Source organism: Vigna radiata, unplaced genomic scaffold (genome assembly GCF_000741045.1).
Source record: "Vigna radiata var. radiata cultivar VC1973A unplaced genomic scaffold, Vradiata_ver6 scaffold_154, whole genome shotgun sequence".
NCBI classification, from domain to species: Eukaryota; Viridiplantae; Streptophyta; class Magnoliopsida; order Fabales; family Fabaceae; genus Vigna; species Vigna radiata.
The window spans coordinates 683423-701171 of record NW_014542916.1 but is presented as its reverse complement, the minus strand read 5'-3'; the positions used below and the strand labels follow the sequence as shown (position 1 = coordinate 701171).

The 17749-nt window shown below is 34.1% G+C and overlaps 2 protein-coding genes across 4 annotated transcripts; one reads left to right on the top strand and one right to left on the bottom strand.

The window, feature by feature from the left end:
- Window positions 1-4167: 4167 nt before the first annotated feature.
- On the bottom strand, window positions 4168-9436 carry LOC106752521 (protein FATTY ACID EXPORT 1, chloroplastic). Its single transcript, XM_014634218.2, has 6 exons — window positions 9229-9436; window positions 7771-8011; window positions 4975-5142; window positions 4799-4845; window positions 4675-4715; window positions 4168-4551 (listed from the first exon to the last, which is right to left on the bottom strand). The coding sequence occupies exons 1-6, from the start codon at window positions 9343-9345 to the stop codon at window positions 4461-4463; spliced, it is 705 nt and encodes a 234-aa protein (XP_014489704.1). The 5' UTR covers window positions 9346-9436; the 3' UTR covers window positions 4168-4460.
- Window positions 9437-10041: 605 nt separating this feature from the next.
- On the top strand, window positions 10042-15968 carry LOC106752533 (DNA repair protein recA homolog 2, mitochondrial). 3 transcript variants are annotated; one of them, XM_014634228.2, is made up of 8 exons: window positions 10043-10259; window positions 10967-11027; window positions 11218-11435; window positions 12458-12545; window positions 13837-14009; window positions 14680-14826; window positions 14936-15070; window positions 15289-15968. In XM_014634228.2, exons 1-8 carry the CDS (start codon window positions 10185-10187, stop codon window positions 15565-15567), a joined length of 1176 nt encoding a protein of 391 aa, XP_014489714.1. In that variant the 5' UTR covers window positions 10043-10184; the 3' UTR covers window positions 15568-15968. The 3 variants fall into 3 exon arrangements, with proteins under 3 accessions (XP_014489716.1, XP_014489714.1, XP_014489715.1); XM_014634229.2 differs by having other exon boundaries at window positions 10944-11027; XM_014634230.2 differs by lacking the exon at window positions 14680-14826 and having other exon boundaries at window positions 10042-10259.
- Window positions 15969-17749: the final 1781 nt, after the last annotated feature.

Here is a 17749-nt window from a genome sequence, read left to right as displayed (position 1 = left end):
TCTATTATGCTACAACAAAACCACTAACATTCTCACCTTATCACCATTTCACTCTTATAAACCTCACGTCCAACACTTACTACGTTACCCCATCTTCTTTTCTTTTATTTTCTACTTCTTTCTTAAAACCTGCACTTAAACTCATACATTTACTAGTAATGCAGCCCCAACCTCACTACCTCTACGTCAACCTCTAACCCTTCTCCTCACTCCCAAAAATCACGACACTCCCCAAACCTCTCTCTTTCAATTTTAATTTTGAAAACTACTCTTTGCCAAGTCCCTTACAATCAATATTTGTTCACTCACCCGAAACTATGCCATACCACCTCATTCCAGTATCCAAAGCAAACTCCAACCTCTCTATACCTCCCTATCTCCTAGCTCCTCACATGTAAACATATAATACTCACCCTTAACACTTCATAACAACGTACCCACGCTTTCTTTCTTTCACAAAACAATTGCCCAAGGTTTTCTACTTATACACTAAACTTCTCTTCGCTCTTTATATCTCTTAACTTTCTAACAAGAACCACATTCCCACTCCACTAATGCTTACTCTTATCCCCCCCGGTTCTATCTAGGGTAGGACCGTGACACTCATAAGGCACCATTGATATGTAGAAACTCTTGCCGTTCTAGCCCAAATCTCACAGAAGAACAACGTGCTCAAGGATAATGCATACACGCAACTATATATAACCTCAAAACCAACCCTAGCTACACTATACAATGAAAAGGAAAAATAAGAATAAGAATAAAATTTGGAGTATATCATACAACCCAAAAACGCAAAAGATATCTTAGTCACTCCCCTTACCTTGACTCAAAGTGAATGTTAGCTCACCCAAATGCTTTTACAATGATCCACACAGCTAGGGCACAATAGGACCTACAAATCACCGCATTGGCGGTAGAGGACAACTCTTAGAGTTACGTTCTAAACGAAAATATGAAGAAGGATGTTCTTAGTTCCACGAAAAAAGTAGAATGGCAAATGCCCTAAGCTACAAAACAGCGGAGAATGGGAGAAAACTACTTACCGGTCTGATTGGAAAAATGTTCGACTCAAAAGGAAGCCTTCAGTGTGGGGAACGCTTGAGCACATTCAAATCCAAGTTTGAACGGTTCAGTGAATGGAAATTTTAGAGTGAAGACAGAGAAAATTTAGGGCAAAAGAGTTTAAGAGAGAGAAGGGGAAGTTGGCTGAATGAAATCTGAATTTTTGAAAAGCCTCCTTCTAAGGCTGAGGTACCCTTAGTTTTTATGGGTCTGACTGCCTCAAACAAGGTCCAATAGCCCCTTTATTTCTGCAGGCCCTTACAAGTGTAGATTTGTACCATGTGGTGATTATGGTGGTGAAGGGTAGTATAAAAATGTTGGTGGATGCGATTAAGATCCATGTGAGGTGGAGGTGGTTGCAATTGTTGTGGTGGATACTATAAATGTGATTCTTAATATGAATTTTCTCATATATATGATAGTAGTGATAATTGTGGTGGTGATTATGGATGGCAAAAAAACCCATACTCGTGGATATCCGCGGATAAAATCTGATAAGGGTATTTAGTACCCGCGAGTAAGAGGTACCCGCTGGTAGTAGGTAGCAGGTATTTTAATACGTGCTTGTTAACGGGTCGGGTTTGGATATCACACTATTTGTACCCAGGTACCCGTTGCCCGTTAGAAAAATGAAATCACAATTTTATCCATTAGGTTTTATTTTTCTAACTTTTTAATTAGGCTTTTTTTTTCTGTTAAATCTGCTGTAAAATTGGGCCAAAGCCCAAACCAATCCCTTTTTTAGGGTTTCATCCTGTCGTGTGTACACATAAGCCATGCCTTACCACATCAACAACACACCATTTCCTTTGTGCAAAAATCACGTCTCATTTCCTCCCTTGCGCAATAGACTGTTTTGCGCGTCTTACCATTCCAAATCAGGTATTATCCTCACAGATTCGCATCTCCTCTACCACTTATTATACTTTCACCAATTAAAACGTATTTTTTCACCTTTCCCACCGATCAAACACTTCTCCACCGTGGTCTTTGATTTCCACCTTCAACCTCTTCTTTTCAACCCGGAGTGCATCGATGAGGCGTGCATGAAGATGACGACTGAGTCTGTGATGAGGTGGCAAAGGTGGTGGACAAAGTGGTCGACAACGTGAGGAGACAATGACGAGTGGCAAATATGAGATGCTTTAGTGCAAATTCTGAGATATTTTGGTGCAGATCTGAGATGCTTTGGAGCAGATCTAGGGTTTGTGAGTTTTGAAAAAAAAGAAGAATAGAGTTTGGACCATTGGGCTTAGATAATAAATAGGTATCCGTAGATTGAAAAAATTTTGTGGATTTTTTAATGTGGATACTCGACGAGTAACGAGATGAATAATGGGTATAATTTTTACATACGGGTCAGGTTCAGATATGACATTATCTGTGTCGGACCCGTTGTGATTCCTAGGAGTAATTGTGTGGTTAGGGATGAGAAATCAAACTAACCCAACCCATTTAATATGTAAACCATAAATTTGAGCAAATTGATCCATATTTACAGAATATGTTGAAAATCTTTACCTGTCTCATCAAAGGACGAGCCAACAAGTTAACAAATTAGTTCGTCAACTTTTTTTATATTATTAATTTTTAATTTAAAATTTCAATTTTTTATATACATATATTAAAAACACATTTAAGCAAATAAATATTTTAAAAATTTTCAATTGATTGATTTATATCTATAATAAATAAATTAAAACAATTATAACTTATAATATTAACAGCCTCATAATACAAGAGGGCCAGGTGAGGTTCCTAAGGCCATGGAACTAAGTCGAAGAGAGACTAAAAAAGTGATTACGCTTAGTCGCCAACTCGAATTTTCTTTCAATTCTTAGATTCTTTTTCCTGTTCTGAACCTTTGCACCTTTTCTCTTTTCCAATAAGAAACTTTTAAAGTAAAAGAACAATACTATATAAGTGCATTGTTGTCTAGTAAAGGGGCATTAATGGAATCGAGTATTTTCTTTCCTGCAAATTCCTTTTCTCGTTCCAAAACCCTAGAGATTGTAACTATAACATTGGTGCTTTCATTTTCCATCTAATACTTGTTAAATCAGATTTATAACCTAAAATTTTGATATTCAATGTGACAAAGATGTCAATTGTTTAGCTGCATTGTATTGAAAAATACTTTTGTAGAAAAGGAGACAAGAGATACGAAAGATGACAAAAGTGGTGCAAACAATGAAAGATTATATGCTCCCGAATAGGCCTGGAAATCCTTTACCATTGCATTTCTTTGGTACAAAATCATAACTTGAATATTGTTCACCATTCTTATTACAAACATTAAAACATCATACTTTAATGCATATGATCGAGAATTTATTAGGTGTTCTTAGACTACCATTTCTTCATGATTCAAATAAATCTTTATCAGACACGTAATTAAGCATTATTAATTATTTTATCCTAATTTAAAACTTAAGTCATTATAGTTTTCATTAATCTTTATATAATACATATTATATGTTAATAATTCTTTTTACAAGTTTGGCAACTAAATTCAATTCAAACAATTTAAATTCAGTATTTTGAATTGTCGATGAAATTCAACCTAAAATATTATAGTTTAAATAGTAAAATGAATTTGCATAAATGAAAGATTATGATTAAGTAGGAAATATAATATCATAAAACTTACCAAATGATATGATTTTTTTTTTCTGCATCTTTTGTTTGCTTAACTAAGTAATTCTTTTATTTTGTTCCATTTATGGCTATTACGAATAATTGCATTGATGGCAGTGGTTGTCGGGTGACAGTACTCTGTTTGTTTCGAATAATTTTGTCCAGTTAACTCCATCACAGTTCTTATGGTCATTACAATATCAAGGTAAAACAATTTTTGAAATAAACCACGAATCGAAAACAAGGAGATTGGTACATTTTTTTTTTCTTTTACTTTTAAGTTTTGACTAAGTTTAGGTCTTCATATCTTCATTTCCCAACCTTAAGAAACAAGAAACGTAAGGCATATTTAAGCTTGCAAGAAAATATTTCTATTGAGCATAAATTTTGGCCTCGATTTATGTTCAATAATTTCTTTTAATCCCAAACACATTGGGCAGAAAGCACGAGATTCATTCTTAATCATAGCAAAATTAATAATTACAGGATATTTATTCATTCCACGTGCCCTGTAAGCAAAGTATCGAAACTACGTAGTTGTCACAAACAAATGATCTTTTCCATCAAATTTCATATTATAAGTGTATACTCCACAAAAGCCCTACGAATCTAATGCAATAATCACAGTTGTACCTCTTGGCTGACCTATTTTCGAAAGCAACGAGGCCAAATTAGCTTACAGCCTTATTTTCAATTCACGGAAAAATAAGATATTATATCTCCATATTTTATAAGCTGGTATAATCTTGACTATCTCATCATGCAGTGCTGGAAGATGGCTTCAATTTCTTAGGTGGGGGATTTCCTCCAGAGATAAGCACATAGAAATAAAAGCAGAGCATTGCAGAACTGCGAAAAAAAAATCTCGAAGCATAAATGAATCAGATCGAACACCATTTTTGAAAATAGTTTGAAAACGAAAAAACATATTTAACCCAACTAAATAGGATAAAAAGCAATGGATTGAGATACCTTATAATAGCACTAAAACCAGTAGGAAATATTTTCTTTGCCTGCATTATCCAGCAAAGTAAATAAGTATAGCAATTAAATGAGACACAACATAAGAACAGTTTTACAAAAATAGATGTACTACCAATGAGTAACTCTGGAAGTTCTTCCAGATAAGAATCCCTGACAATGCTGCAAAATACCGAAACAAGTCAAGAGAGTATATAACAATTATTCAAATAAGATCGGGCTGCAGCCTTTTTAGCTTCTTTCTTTTTCTTCCAAGACCATCACTATATTAATACTGCTTAAATCACATACCTGCTTGTCCTAGAATAAATGGTAAGCTCGATTTTCCTTGCCTCCAGACCTTCAAGCTAAGGGTACTGAGGAACAGTAAAGCACCACCAAAGAGAATACCACTGCTCAGTGTTGCAGGACTCCGTGAAAAAAGGAACCCAACAATCCCTCCAGTTAAAACAAATCCACCTAAAACAAAAGATAAAGATGGGATATAACATCTTTAAGGGGAATAAATGATTTCCTAATAGAGTACGATAGATGTTTTCTTTTAGTACTGAAATAATGTACCACACCTCTATATTTTTTATGCCACGGGTCACAAAGAAATCAACCACAAATAATATATCCAGTTCAGAATAGCGTTCCGTTTAAACTGCCAGGTAGGTGGAAATAGTTTAATAAGTCATAATCTAGGTAATACTAAACTTCATAAAGCCTATATGGAGGTCAATTTTTGGACGACCCAAGGTTCAGATGAATAACAAGTATCGGTTGGTGAACAATAGAAGAGATGGAACAAGGGCCTAGATAGAAAGTATACGACAAGAGAAAGAACGGACATCAAGAAGCAAGTTAGTTAGCCGGCGTAAGTTGAGCTGGCAATAGTTGGATTGACACTGTTGAGATATGACCAGTTAGTTAAAACTTAAAAGCAGCTGCGAGCATGTAGGGTTGATCAGAGACTTCTAATTTTGTGGCAGAGATACAATCTCTGAAGGAGCCTTAAGCTCTGGTTTTCTTCCCAAGCTCTTATGTAGTACAGTACTTCCAATTTTTCTTCCTAATATTAGCTCGTCTCTCTCTTTTTGCTTTATCCTTGTGACTGGTATGCCAACATTGGAGAGCATCAACAGAAAAGAGAAAACGGTTTCATCATCTCTTTTACCTTGAGTTCATTCAGTGAAAAAAGGCATTTGCTTTCATTGTGGTGAGAAATTCCACCCTCTTCTTACCTGTCCTAATAAACAGTTTAAATTGATAATTCTAGAAGAAAATGACTGGCCTTGGTTGGAGAGAGGACAGGGAAAGTCAAACCTGTTCTACTGCTATCTCTTTTGGGTTGGCCAGGGAGATGTCCAGGACTTTGTGAGGTCCTGTGATGTCTGTGAAAAGAACAACTATGAGGCTACACGTGCTGGACTCTAATAGACTCGAGATTCCTAAACAGATTTAAGTAGACACAGATTTTTTGGGTTTACATAATATTGGAGGCTTATACAACCTATTTGCGTTGATGATAGGGGTTTAGTTACAATATAGCTCTTTTTTGGTTGCTTAAGCCTCCTGGTATGGACAAGACAGTCACTGAGTTATTCTAAAGATATGCAGTAAGGCTAAACGGTATTAAAAAATCGGTGGTTAGAGACTGATTCCTTTTTCATTAGCTATTCTTAGAAAGAATTGTTTAAGTTGAGGGACATTAGTTAGATGAGCTCTCTCATCATCCTGATTCAGATGGTCAAACCAAGTCTTAAATAGGGATTTGGAAACCCAACTTGAGCTGCTTTAGCTCATTGATGAAGTGAGCTTAGCAATGATGAGAAGCCAATAGTTAGTTGACATAGGCACTGTTCAGAGCTTCCCAGACAATCATTCTGAGTGATGTTCTAACATAAATCAATTCACTATATTCAAATATCTTTCACCTAGTGTACTACACTCTCTGAAACATGAACAGAAGGTATAATCGTTTTCTATCTCCTTTCAACGGGCTTTAATTTCAACTTACCTAGATCAGACCTAATAAACGGGATAATCTAACATCTTCCATCAGATTCAACCTAAGTAGTTAATCTTTGATAGCAGCATGGAACTGTGACCCCCGCAGAACACTATAGTTGGGATCTCAAATGGCAGGATGGTCTCTATTGCGAAGTTTGGAAAACAATATGCATATTTAAAAATATTATATCACACATGAATATTGAAAAAAGGGAACAAAAGTCTTCACGTTCACACATTTTCGTACAAAAGGGGGACTTAATAGGGGAGACTCAAAAGTGTTACACTTCAGAAAAAAAGAGAGGAAGAAAGAAACATTACAAGGGGCATTTTTGTTAACCTTTACAGTAGGAAAATGTAACTGATCAATTTATAAGGGAATTTAATTGAAATGGTTTAAAAAATAAAAAGAAATCAGAATGGCAATCTCGCGGCAAAAAGCAGCTGCACCTGCTGCATAATAATAAGAACATGCCGCACCAGTGTTCGTGTCACGCAAAGTTCAGAAATTGCTCCTGATTTTTGCCGTAGACACGGTGCGATCAACTAATGATAAATTTTCAGGGAACAAAAATAAACAGTGTATGCCAGACTTAACTTGTCAACAACAATCGAGTCACTTTTTTCTCTTTTTGTTTAGATTGACAATTAAAGGGGATAAAAGAGCAATTAAACCAAACACCGTCACCCACACTACTAATGTATTTTGTTCAAAGTAAGGGAGGGGAGGGAATGATCACCTTATTTTGTTTGCAAGAGAGGGGGAGAGAAAATACTGTCAGACCCTAATAAACAGTAATGGTGGAGATGAGAAGTAAATAAATTGAGATAATTCATTCTACACTGTTCAAAAACTATAATTTAGCTTCCCTCTCCTTCAAACATCCCCCTCCCCAATATTGAAGGTATGCAGAGAGGAATTTTAGCTCTCCCATTTCTTCTACTTTTCACTAAGTTTCTGAATCAAATAGGATAAAATAAAAAAAAAAAAAAAATCTCTACCCCTCCATTTCCCTCCAAAGTTGCAGAGTATGGGAAATGCATCATATAACTTAACTAATGTGCAAATAATCTACACAAGGAAACACTTACCAAAGGGAATGCCTAAACAGAAGTCATGGATTTTTGCAGTCTTTTTCGGTTGATCAACACTTCCATGTATTTCCTGTCCAACCCCTGTTTTTTCAGTATCATGGTCCTCTTTTGTTGAATACGAGTTCTGCTTTTCTTCAACATGTAGCTTTGACACATCAGCTGCATAACTCAGTGTATTTTTGGTATCAGTCCCAGCAGTATCTGTGTCATGCCTCTCCAGACTCATAACAACTGATAACTAAATGAGATATGCTTCCAGTTCAGTATCAATGTCAAATAACTGCTCTAGAAAACTTTTATTTAACAAAAATATTATTTATGCAGTTATTCAAGCCTGTCCATATTGTCTAGCACTACGATTGCAATATCAAAGTAAAGATATGTGCAAGCACATAGACTTAATATGACTTTCCCTAAATGTGGAGAAACGTGCCAATCTATCAAATCATCAACAAGGCCAACTTAATACTTGATCATATTGACTGCCAATACTCTGCTATATGCCTTTTAATTTGGGTATTCTCACTACAATTACATAAACCAATACAAGCATATATATATATATATATATATATATATATACACACACACACACACACACACACACACAAATAGTAATGGGCGCCAAATCTGAAAGATGTAGATTATGTGTGCATAGCAGCAACAAAGTCAATAGTAGAAGGGAAGCAAGGCATAGAAGGGCTGAGTGATACCCCAAAAGGAAATAAGTCACAAGAGGAACGTGGATGATAGGTATGATGGAATGGGACACACAGAGTTATAACTGTCATACATCCATATTAAAAAATAATAAAAACCACATAATGTGAAAGAAACTCGTCACAAAATTTCCAAAATTTCCGGTTATTAAAAATATATTGCTTATGATAACAACATACTGCTTCCTTTTTTTCTACCGAATTCCAAAATATAATGGATCGATGTTAATGCTTCTTCTCTTCTTCTAGTAATCTGGTTTGTAAGTAATACAAATTCAAAAATTCCTCTGACTGAAACCAACAAAATCAGAAAACCAAATGTATGAACAGAAAGCACCATATTCAACACTAAATCATGTAAGGAAAAGACTGGTTAAGAAGTAATCATTAAAACAACCACCGAGAAGCCGCAAACAAAACACGATAACATTTTTTTCGCTAACAGAAACCAATTAGTTCAAACACGCATTAAAAGTTAGTCAATCCATAATAAGAACCTAAAATTGCGATTCTAACATAAAGTCACTCTGGACACAAAGTCGTCGACGTGATTTAGCAACGACAGCTACTTCAAACTTCCCTTGGTAACGTGTTATTTAGCAAGCGGCGCTTTAGATCTGCGCAATACCTAGTACATTCGCGAGCCTGATGCACGCAATTTTTCTTACCACGAACCCTACCAAGTTACAGTGACGGTGGCAATAAACTATTTGGAAATGAGAAAGAGGAGAAATACCTTGGAGCGAGGAGAAGGAAATAGCAGCGAGCGGCTGCGGAGGTGTATGCTACGGTGGACGGCGGAGAAGCATCCGAGCTGAGAAATCGTGGTAGCCGCGGCCATGTTTGCACTCATCACTGCCTTCGAGTTGGTTCGGTACAGAACACAACCAAGATTTTATGGAAAAGAGAGTGAAAAACAGACCAGTCAACGATCAGCCTTTGGCTCTATTAATTTAATTGGTTTACCAAAACAACTTTTTGGTTTACCAAAACATATTGGAAGTAAAATATTAATAAACAGTTATTCTGAATAAATATAAATTTTTGTTTTCAAAATTAGTTCAATATGTTTTTAGTGATATCATCATATTCAATTGTTAATAATCATTATAAAATACTTATAATAACTAAAATCCACACTTAAAATGTGTAAGTCTCTAAATTTTTATTTACATTGTTATTTTATGTATACCTGTAATACTTTTTATAATAATAAATAGTAAAAAAAATATTATTATTATAATTATAAAAATAAATATAAATAACTTGTATAATTTTATTTAAGATATTTTTTATTTATTTTATAAATTTTATCATAGGAAGTAATTTTATTTTTAGAACATGATTAAATTAAAAATATTTAAATAAGAAAAAAGACATCAAATTTAAAAAAATATATAGAGTAAAATTAGAACAGAAATATGCATATTATGAGAAATTTTATAGATATTATTTATTATAAAAAGTAATTTTAGTTTTAGAAAATAATTAAAAGTGGAAAAAGAAAATAGACGAAGTTTTAGTTGTTTTATTCTTTATCTCTTAATTTTAGCTAAGTTGAGCGCCAAAAACCCTTGTCTTGTTTTCTCCTTTCATAGCTAAGCTGGGATCGAAGAACATCATGAGCAACAGCTAGTTTCATGTTGTGCTGTCTCAGCGAGTGGCACCGCGAGCCTCCGTTGTCTCATCAAAATGTCTCTTTTGCCTCGTCTCCGTGTTTTCGCCACCCCTTTACTTTCATCTTCTCTCCTCTCCTCCTTCTCTCAGGTCCTCTCTCTCTATATACTTTCATTATCGTTGTTTTTGTTTTTGTTTTCGTTTTCCGAAACCTCTTACCCGGATATTTTGTTTGCAACAACTTACCCATGGACTGAACATAAACGTGTGCTTATTGAATATGATAGGGGCTAAGTCTCGTCTATTAAATATGTAGGTACTATGTTCAATTAGAAGGCGAATTTGAAGTGTAGTTATGCTCTATGCAATGGATTTGTGGATTTGGTTTGATACTTCCATCGAGCTGGGTGCTTCTAATGTTATTAATTCATAGATTGTTATTGGTTCAGTTTCTGATAGGATAAATTTCTGTATAAGCACTTAACTGGAGAAGAAAGTGAGAAAGAAAAATAAAATAAGTTTGAACTAAACTTTTACATTAGCTAATATCTTTGGCGAACTATGATTAGATTATACATGAACTAATTTATGGAAGTTCTGTCGTGTTTTAACTTATACATGAACTTTTTGGCTTATGGGAGGAGTTTATTTCCTTGAAGTTTATCGAAACTTGGCCTTAGTGAGTTTTTTATTTGGGGTTCTTTCAAAATGTTAATGGGTTTTTGCATTTCATTTTTCTTTCTGTCTCTCTAGACTGTGTATATGTTTGTATGCTTTTTCCCTTTCCCCCAAATGGTCACTGTCTAAACGATTTTCATCTCCTTTCGTGACAAGTTATGCCTTCTTTTTCCACCTAGAATGGAGGTAGACAAATGATGACAACAATTGGCATCAATACCTGCTCGCTTTCTTCCACAGGTATTAGTTCCATGTTATCTCTAATGTACCTGTGTGTGTCTATCTGGCATTAACTCGTGTTTGTTTTTTTCTGCGGGCATCTTTTTTCTTTTTGAGTATAGTATATATGTATGAATAGAAGTATGGTTTCATCTTTGAGAATAGAATTATCTTAAACGATGTGCTAATAATAAAATTGGAAGCATTTCAGCTGAAGCTTCAGATTTAGAATGTGATGTGACTCATGATGATGTCAAAGCAGCAGAGAGAGCCAATGCACTTTGCATGGCTGTATCACAGCTTGCTAGTGAGTTTAGCAAGGAATCAATGTTGTCTCTGCAGAAGTTTTTTGGTGTACGCCGTGCTCGGGTGATATCTACAGGCTCCTTGAAGCTTGACCTAGCCCTGGGAGTAGGAGGATTGCCAAAGGTAAAACAGGATTTCTACAGTTCCTCTTTAAAGTTTTGACAATTGTTTGGCGGAAGAAAAATGTGTTTTACATCCATAAGATGCGATATGTATTATGTGCTCATAGTTTTCTGGTGGATGACCCAGTGATATTTGTGTAGCAGTAGCACTGGAACATGTATATACTTTTACTCTGATATTTAGATGGCCTCAAATGCCCCGAATTTACTAGTCAATATTACCATGAAACCAGAGCTTGAAAAAAATTCTTTGCAATATTTAATTTAGCACCTAAAAGTGTTGAATATTGATATTTAAGTGTATATCCATATATTCAGATTTCATACAAGGAATCTTGGGGTCATATTCCTCATCCTAGTTCCCTTTTCCACTTAATAATATCTCATTATTAATCTGCAAAAGTAAAAGCTTAGAATGGTTTCTCTTTCTGTTGTTTAGTATTTATGATAGACTTAGAGAGACTCCTTTTATATTATGTATCTTATATTATGTATCCTATACGGATGTTTTCTACTGAAGTTAGAAAGTTTATGTTTATAAGAGCTTTGATTCTGCAAATGGAGCTGTAATGATTCTTTCAGAGTAGCTCCTGAAAGGGTTTTATTTTCCCCTCTTTCGACTCAGCTTTCTGCTCTTGAGACAGCCGTTAAGATTCAGCTTTTATACCTTTTGCAGCCAAAGGGAATTTTTCTTTAAGCCTGATAATGATAGTATAAGAATTATTCACTTTCAGAATTTCTCAGCTGCGAAAAGCAGTAAACCACATGAACTTGACTAATAACATATAGTTATTTACCTATAGCAGCCTTTCGCTATTTTTGAAATATACTTTCTTTCTTATTCCTTTTAATTTGAAATATGTAGCTATCAATAGTATATTATTATGGTTTTTGGTTGATCAACTCATTACAGATGGGCACTTTACTAGCTTGGCTGGAAATGACGATTCTTACTTCTAGTTTAAGATTCTTTTTTCCATTATATTCTTGAATTTTTAACGTAATTGCATTTCACCATTTTAGGGTAGAATTGTGGAAATTTATGGACGGGAAGCAGCAGGGAAGACTACACTTGCTCTACAAATTATTAGAGAAGCTCAAAAACTTGGAGGTACTTATCGGCATTTCAGCTTGTTAGACCTTCTTCGAGTATCTAATAAGTTCTCAATTAGTAATATAATATTATCAGAGAAAGACAGTCTGTTCATGGAGATTTATGTTTGAGTTTCTTAGGAGTACTATTGATGTTGTTAATAAGGGTAGGAATTATGACCAGTTCTTATCAATGGAGTAGTTGTGAACTTTTGGAACTTGCTATAGAAGATTATTTTATTTGTACTCTACTCCCTCCGATTTTTTATTTGTTCTGTTAAAGAATCTATATCAACTAGATATATGGTCAAATTATGATATATATAAATAGATGCAAATCTCATCTTACATATCAGATTGTGACAATGAGTTAGAATTAGAGTCCACTTTATTAAGATGTTCACACGAGGTTTCTTTTCCTTCTATTGATCTGTCCTCTTAGAAGTTCAAGAGTACATTAATAACTATTTCTCAATCATGCCCGTATCCTAACTTAATTCTTAAATACTTTACACGCTTGTTATAAATGAGAGAATAGGAAATCAAAAGGAATTAATATGAATGAGAGTATCGATTGCAATTCTTAATACGCATTCCTAAGTGAACAGACTAAAAAATGTAGGGAGATAAAATAATGATGCTTTAGAGGTCAAATATTCATCAAAGCATATACATACACTTCCTATCAGGCTACATTAAGTTTCAATGTCTGTAAATTCTTCAATCATGTATTTGCACATTTATGTTTCCTTCAAGTGGTAAAATGTGGAGGTTAAAGGCTCTCTGTCACTATACAGAAACTTCATAATGCACTTGCAAGTTGTAAACTGTCATCAATTATTTTTTCTATAATTGACATCATATCGTTTCATGCACCCTTAAGTTAAGCATAGAAAAAGAATCATCTTTTTTGAATTTCAAACTATGCAAATAATTAAGAGGTAAACCATACAAGAAAAATTTACAAAATATGAAACATGTATAGGGGGCAGCTAGAAGTCGTTACTTCATTCGGGAGTGGATTAGTTTCTTGGTGATGATCTAAGCTTTTATACTTTATTGAATTAGCTCAGCATAACAATGGTAGAGCGTGAACATGCTTGAAATGCACTAAGCTATTTGTCTCTAGAACTGATTTTCTTTTACTTGTTTCAACCTAAATATTGACTCAAATTTGTGTTATTTCTTATCAATTGAAGCATGCAAGATGCTCAATCATAATCTTCACTTGTGCCCTATTTCTGTTGGATCGTTCTTGTTAACTTATTGTGTCCTGTCAATTTGATACCTTCCATTTCTTCTGTTGGCAGGATATTGTGCATATCTTGATGTAGAAAATGCTCTGGACTTCTCACTTGTGGAATCGATAGGTGTGAATACTGAAAACCTTCTCGTATCACATCCTGATTGTGCTGAAAATTTGTTAAGCATGGTTGATACATTAACAAAAAGTGGAGCTGTAGATGTGATTGTGATTGATAGTGTAAGTTATTGTATTTTGTCTATAATACCTATTACATTGCAAGATTGCTTTTAATCGTTACCCTACTGGTTCTTATTCTCATAACTCATGTTGAACTTGCCTTAAAGTCTGCATTTCTGTTCTCTTTTCTCCTGTTTTTTCTCTATCTTTCCCCCTGGTAAAAACAAAGAAAAAGAATCTGCATTATTTTAGAAAAGGAGAATAAAATTCTCTTCAAATGTAAATTAGGCATTCTCATTAGCTTAGCAAAACTACATTTTTGTGAAATTCGTTTACATTAAATCTTTCATGAGTGTCTTGCTCCCAGTTACAGCAGTAACCAACCTTCATCCAATTATATAAACTAGCTATGTGGATCCTCCTATTCTTTTATATTTTCTTTCCATCATTTTGTTCAAATTGTAGGATTTAGGTTGAGAAGAAGGAAAAGAGGGAATAAGCCAATGAATAATCTACAGTTGATGTGATCTAAAATACAAAATGCCCGCAATTCCATTTATACTAAGACTATACTCCTAATTCTACGAACATAAGGAAACAAATGAAATACATGAAATATGAAAGTCACTCCTAAGAGGGTGTCTGAGTACTGTAAAATATTCAGTTACAGTAGTGTTATTATTTCATCTTGTTTTACTCACATGCATGTAAGATAATTTTGTCACTCCAGGTTGCTGCCCTCATCCCCAAATGCGAACTTGATCAATTAGGAGTTAGTCCTAAAAGAGATTATCAATCACGAATGATGACTCAAGCACTACGGAAAATTCACTATACATTATCACACTCTCAAACTCTCATTATTTTCATTAATCAGGTTGAAGCCTTATTCACTTGAACGTTTGTGCGCCTTGTAGTTTGAAAAGTCAATTAGTAAGATATATGAAACCATCAGATATATCATTCAGCATTATCTTCATTTACAGATTAGATTGAGTTCAAAATCCGTCAAGGATCATGGATCTGTGGAAGAAGTCACTTGTGGTGGAAATGCTTTGAGATTCTATGCAGCCGTTCGTTTGAGACTTTCAAGAATAAGATTGATCAAAACTGAGGATAAGGTTAGTTCTTAAATACTGTTTGAACTATGACCAACTGGGTAGTTTGTGTTATTCTTTTGAGGAAGACTTCTCATTCCCACTCCTACCACCTTTAGCACGTGACTTTTGTATGTTTTCTCTATTTAGTAAAATGCAAAGTTGCCCAATTTATCACATCCTTTCCCAAAACCCTCTCTTGTCTTGTTTTCATTCTTTTATTTTGATATCTGGTGCTTCAGGTAGAGGGTGTTCTGATCTGTGCACAAGTGGTGAAAAATAAACTAGCACCAGCCGCAACAAAAAAGGCTGAACTGGGTATCAAGTTTGGAAGAGGCTTTTGCCATGAGTCAGAGGTCTTAGATTTGGCCTGTGAACATGGAATCATTGTGAAAGATGAGGGAAGCTACATTATTGAGGGGGAGATTTTTGATAGTAGAGAAGCAGCTGAACTGTTTTTGGCTCAAAATGATGCCATTTGTGACAAGTTGGTTAAGGATATGAGAAGGCTTTATTTTTAAACCATTTGAACTTGCCCAGCATGGACTTACTAGGGCAAATATCTTTCATTGGTATCATGGCTAACTTTCTGTAATTGAGCATTGCCAATATTATATGAAGGCAATTAACATTGCCTTCTGTGGGATTCCATTATCAACCATTGTGCAGATGAGCTGGGGGCATTTGAAGTAACCCGAATGGGATCCTCTTGGATCTAGCACATTGTAAAATTACACTACCAAATGAGAAATTTGATTGCTCTTTCAAACCATTTGACAACTTCCTTTGTGTATTGATAGGGAGAATTTGTTATATTCATTTGTCAAAGAAACATTCAAACTATGGAACTACATTGTAAATGAACTGTCTTCATTTCTTGTTCATCCTCTTAAATTATTTATAGATTACTCAATAGCACACTTGCGTATGTCTGTTTTTCAGTTGGTACATTTTAGCAATGTGTACTGGGTTTCAGTAAACAAAAATACCCTTATCTATCATGAATTCTAAGTTTTAAGGTTAAAGGTATTTTAATAATTTTCATTTTCAAAATTAAAAAAATAAAAAAAGAAACCCCCAAAACCCTTACCCACCTCTCTCATCCCTCTCAACTCTTTCTCTTTCATCTCTTTCACTCCAATTTTTTCTCTGTCATCCCTACTCTAGCCCCAATTGAAATTTTCATTCTCAAAACTAAAATAAAAAGCCCCAAACCCTTATTTACCTCCTTCATTCCTCTCAATCCTTTCTCCTTCATCTCTCCCCCTCAAACATTTTCTCTGTCATTTCTGTACTAGCCCCAACTAAAAAAACACTCATTATTAAACAATTTACTTTTGTAAAGAGTTGAGTCATTGACATATTCACCTTCCCAAAAAAGTACAGACGACGGGCACAACTTGCACCAAGACTTATGAGCATCATTCCTTTATATTCTGAGACTACTACGTAACATTGCTCCGTGGCAATTTAATTGTTTTTGGTAGAAATTCATTAACTTGTTTTCCTTTACTAAAGAAAAAACAAATCAAAATATAATAAAATTCTCAACGATAAAACCAAACAATAAAAATTCTAAATCTTGAAATTTTATTTAAAATTATATAAAGAAAAAATTAGGTGCTTTAATTTTTTTATTTATGTAAGTATTTTTTCCCTAACCATTTTATTTAATAATGAGTGTTTTTTTAGTTGGGGTTAGTGCAGAGTCAGAGAAAATGTTTGAGTGAGAGAGATGAAGGAGAAAGAGTGGAGAGGAATGAAGGAGGTGAGTAAGGGTTTGTTTTTTTTTTAGTTTTGAGAATGAAAATTATTAAAATAAGGCAAGTGTTTCTGATTTTTTTTCAATTGGAGCTAGGGTAGGAATGACAGAGAAAGAGAAAATGTTGGAGTGAGAGAGATGAAAGAGAAAGGGTTGAGAGGAATGAGAGAGGTGGATAAGGGTTTGGGAGTTTCTTTTTTTATTTTTTGAGAATGAAAATTATTAAAATATTCTTAATATTAAAACTTAGAATTCATGATATAAGGGTATTTTTGTCTACTGAAACTCGGTACACATTGCTAAAATGTACCAACTGAAAAACAGGCATACACAAGTTAGCAAACCCATATATTCTTGTTTTCACATTGCTAGGGTTTTTGTTTGATGGTGAGAGGTTGAAAGTGGTGGTTCAAAGTGCATATCTGTCATTATCAAATTAATATGAGAAAGAAAATAAAGATATCACTTTAGTTTAAAACAGAGGGAAATTGAAGTTACACTCCTTTAACTTCCACACATAGTAAGAAAACTTTGCGGCACCTACACAATGAATTATCTGAACAAATTTATAAGACAGAAAAAAAAGGAAAATAGATAAATATATATATAGGTTAAAATTAATTTAAAAACATAAATTAGAAAATAAAATTATAAAAATTTATGTGATAAATTTTACAAATTATAGGTTAATTTTTTTTAATATTTTTAGTGAAATATAGGGATGCAAAAATGGATTAGTCAGTTCACTTTCGTTTGATCGGTAAAAAATTAGACTGAACATGTTCATTTGTTATGTTACGTGGATTGAAAGTTCTTACTCATTTTACTAGAAAACTGAAAAATCGTTATCTTTTTTATAATAATTGTGTTATTTTTTAAACTATATATAAAAACCACAATAATTTTAATTGGTAATTAAAAAATAGTTGTGTATGTTAAAC

Bases quoted from the DNA above. Each gene is read 5' to 3' on its own strand.
- LOC106752521 (XM_014634218.2), bottom strand. From the start codon at position 9,345: ATGAGTGCAAACATGGCCGCGGCTACCACGATTTCTCAGCTCGGATGC. The intron at 5,143-7,770 runs GTAAGTGTTTCC...CTTTTGTTTTAG, and splicing joins CTGTTTAGGCATTCCCTTTG to GTGGATTTGTTTTAACTGGA. The intron at 4,552-4,674 runs GTATCTCAATCC...TTTTTTTCGCAG, and splicing joins GGTTTTAGTGCTATTATAAG to TTCTGCAATGCTCTGCTTTT.
- LOC106752533 (XM_014634228.2), top strand. From the start codon at position 10,185: ATGTCTCTTTTGCCTCGTCTCCGTGTTTTCGCCACCCCTTTACTTTCA. The intron at 11,028-11,217 runs GTATTAGTTCCA...GAAGCATTTCAG, and splicing joins CTGCTCGCTTTCTTCCACAG to CTGAAGCTTCAGATTTAGAA. The intron at 14,827-14,935 runs GTTGAAGCCTTA...CTTCATTTACAG, and splicing joins TCATTATTTTCATTAATCAG to ATTAGATTGAGTTCAAAATC.